At 35.1% G+C, this 3,601-nt stretch overlaps 1 protein-coding gene across 1 annotated transcript; it reads right to left on the reverse strand.

The window, feature by feature from the left end:
* Positions 1 to 462: 462 nt before the first annotated feature.
* On the reverse strand, positions 463 to 3,084 carry LOC147408114 (disease resistance RPP13-like protein 4). The gene has a single exon (XM_086432656.1). It carries the CDS (start codon positions 3,082 to 3,084, stop codon positions 463 to 465), a length of 2,622 nt encoding a protein of 873 aa, XP_086288782.1.
* Positions 3,085 to 3,601: the final 517 nt, after the last annotated feature.

Genomic DNA, 3,601 nt, shown 5'->3' on the forward strand with positions numbered 1-3,601 from the left:
AAAGAATATATTTTAGTTGGATAAATGAAGAATATTAAGGGCTCTCTTATTGAGATTAGTATAATAAGATGATGTTGTCATTTTTTTTTTGTGAAACATGAATATATTGCAAGGAAAAATAGCTTTGAAAAAAAAAAAAGACTTAAAAGAAATGATATACGATTGGTGTTGGTCTACACCCAACATTAAAAGAGATCTAATCCATCAAAATGGGAATTTGAATTTTTGGATTAGCGATTTATAGCTAAATTGTCATTAACTATTGAAAAAAAAAACTGTATCCCTAAGAAAAAAGTGGACTCATCCCTAGAAAGATTAGTAGTAATTTCTAGGACATCTGTACTTCTCCTTTAATCCTAACCTTCCATTTAATGGAAATTAGTAGAAAAATCAAACAAAAAAAAGAGAGAACGATCAAGCATATGAAAGGAGGGTACTTACATCAAATGTAAAATGAATAGTTTATTCTATCTTCCAAGTGCCAGAACCATCTTCATCCAAATCAAAAGGTAGTTCTTTCAATTTTGGACATTCGATAACAATTAGGACTCTGAAAAATGGCATTGCCTTTTGCATTCTTGGCCACTCCTCCTCCAATTCGCCTAGCTTGATAAGTTCTAAGACTTCCAATTTCCAAACAATAGAATCCTCATCTCCAAAGAATTCTGGACTCATATGACTAAGATAATTACTTCTCGAAATGAAAAGATACCGTAAATTGGGAAGAGAGTTTGGATTGAGCCAAATAGGTGTCTTTTCTCCTACTTCGCCTTGAATCCATAGCTCTGAAAGCTGATTAAGAGGTGAGAGTAGTTGATGATTTACTTTCCTTGCCAGTCGTAGTCGTTCCTCCTCCGCATCAACATCATTTTTGTTGTTGCTTTCAGATACTATAGACAAAACCTCTAATTGTGTGAGCTCTGACAACACCTTCAGCTCCCCTTCTTCTATTCCATCTTCTGAATCTATCAAAAACTGAAGTTCTCTGATTTGAGTAAATTTCTTCAACCCAGAAATGCGAAACCCATCCTTGACTTTTGAATTCACATTAAAAGTGAATATACACAGTTGTTGAAGGTTTCTAATCTCACTGGGAAAGAATTCTAGAGACTCACAACCTATTAAACCCAAGCTGACTAGTTTCTCCAAGGATGCTATAGTTTTTGGCAATCTCTTTAAATTTGGACAATTGATCAGGTTTAAAATTTGAAGGCTTTGAAGATTTCCAATAGAATTCGGAAGTCTCTCTAATCCAGAGTTTTTTATCCGAAGACAAACGAGGTGCTGCAGTGATCCTATCCCACTCAACCAATCTGACTTCTGAGATGATGAATCCTTAAAACAAATATCCAAAACCCTCAACCATTTTAATTGGCATAGCTTTGATTCCAGATGTAGAGTAAACTCCTTACTCTCTTTTAAATCAATCCATTTTATTGTCCGCAATAATTTGAAATTGATTTGCTCCTCGGATATGAAGAGATTCATATCTGTGTTCATCACCATACCTACTCGACGTGATTGGATTTGGATAGAGGAAGACTTCCCCACACCATTTATGCAAATAAAATTTTCTTCCTCTGCGATCCTTCTAATCATTTCTCTTACCATATCATGTACTCTAAAGAAAAAAGCTTTTGCCCCAGAAAACTCTACAGTTGTAGTAAGTAATAAACATCGTTCCGTTAATTCATAAAAATACTCTCTTCCAATATTATATGCACTCCTTCCTTGCTTCTCTACTCGAACAAAGCCCTCACCAATCCACCAAGTTATGATTTTATCAGAGAACATAAGATAATCTTCGGGATATACAGCCAAACACAACAAACATGGTTTCAAATGTGAAGGAAGCTCATCATAGCTTAATTGGAGCATAGAAAAGATTGGTTCACCTTTCTTATCCAACTCTTCGCTTAGGTTCTTAGATATTCTCACCCACTCCTTGGTCGAAGTTCCCTTAGTCATCATCATTCCTGCCACAACTTTGATTGTCAATGGGAGACCTCTACATCTACCAACAATATCCCTACCAATATGCTCAAGCTCTGAATTCGAACACTTGCCTCCTTCCCTTGAAAATGCTATTTTTGTGAATAATGACCAACTATCTTTAATAGAGAGAAGATGAGGATGATGAGTGTATGTCTTAGAGACTCCCATTGAGTGAGCCACATCCCCATTCCTAGTTGTGACAATGAGACAACTGTTGCTGTAAGCAAAAACTGACTTCAAACTCTCCCACCACGAGCCTTCATCTAGTTTCCATACATCATCCAAGATAACCAAGCATTTCTTCCTCTGCAACATGTCTTGTAGTTCCTTCAGTAAACGATATGCATCAACATTTGCAAAGTCTCTGGGCCCATTAATTTCTTTCAACATATTCTTGATAGATTCTTCAAATTTGAAAGTTTGTGAGACAATCACCATCAAGATATGATCGAAGTAATGCTTGACATCATCATCATTCTGTATCTTTTGGGCAAGGGCTGTTTTGCCTATCCCACCCATACCGACTATTCCAATGATGTTCAAGGGATCATCTTTTGGTAGGTTTAAGACCCATTGCTTAATTTTCTTCACATCATTCTCCATGCCTACTATTTCATCACCTTTTATTAGAATCGGGTAACTCATCGGTCGATTATTCTCTAATTGCTCTCGGTTCGAAGGGACAAGAGTTGCAGGAATGTAAGGACCTATCATCTCTAAATGATTTCTTATTTCTTGATTTATTTCACCAAGCTTCTTTCCTACTCTGTAACGAAATTTCCAGAATGAAGGAGAGCAATAACGCTTGAATTTCGATGTCCTTTTTCTTCTTTCTAGAAACAACTTGCAATCTGATATAATATCCTCTGCATCATACAATAACTCTCTCAATTGCCGCACAACAGTCTTAAGAACTTCATTTTGATCCTTCCTTCTCACTTTCTCTGCTTGTTTGATGTAGCTTTGCATTAACTTGAGCTCTTTATTCACTGTCTTAAATTGCTTGTGAAATTTAGGCAGATGAAGACTTTCATTTAAGAGACTTTCGACCAATTTTTCTATGAGAACAGTTATGACCGCATCCAACATTTTCCTGCACATTAATTTTCTTTATCAAAATACATTAAACTTTCACAGTCTATTTGGATTGAGAGAAATGGAGGAAAGAGAAGAGAACCTCATTAAGAGAATAGAAACATAATTAACTTCCTCTCCACCTTGTTTGGATAGATGAGAGAGAAAACTAAGAAATCGAGAGAAAATTAACTTTTTCATTTTAATATTAATATTAATTTGTTCTCTTTCTCTCACTTTGGGAGAGAACAAAATTGAGCATTTTTCTCTTCATTAACTTTCTTTTCTCTCCTCAGTTAACTTCCCAAACAAGATAAACGGTGAGAAAAGTGGCTCATTTCTCTCCTCTTATCTCAATCCAAACGAAGTGTTAAAAGGAAAATAAATTGAAAGGAAATAGCTAAAAACTAAAATACCCATATATTAGTCTTCTTAGATCAGTATATTAATATGAAGCTTTAACTGAATTTAAAAATAAAACCATGAAAAAAAAGAAGATTAATGGTATTTTTGCATGTCTCAACATTTGTTC

The sequence above is a fragment of the Akebia trifoliata genome, chromosome 3, assembly GCF_017979445.1.
Source record: "Akebia trifoliata isolate Shusen 1 chromosome 3, ASM1797944v1, whole genome shotgun sequence".
NCBI classification, from domain to species: Eukaryota; Viridiplantae; Streptophyta; class Magnoliopsida; order Ranunculales; family Lardizabalaceae; genus Akebia; species Akebia trifoliata.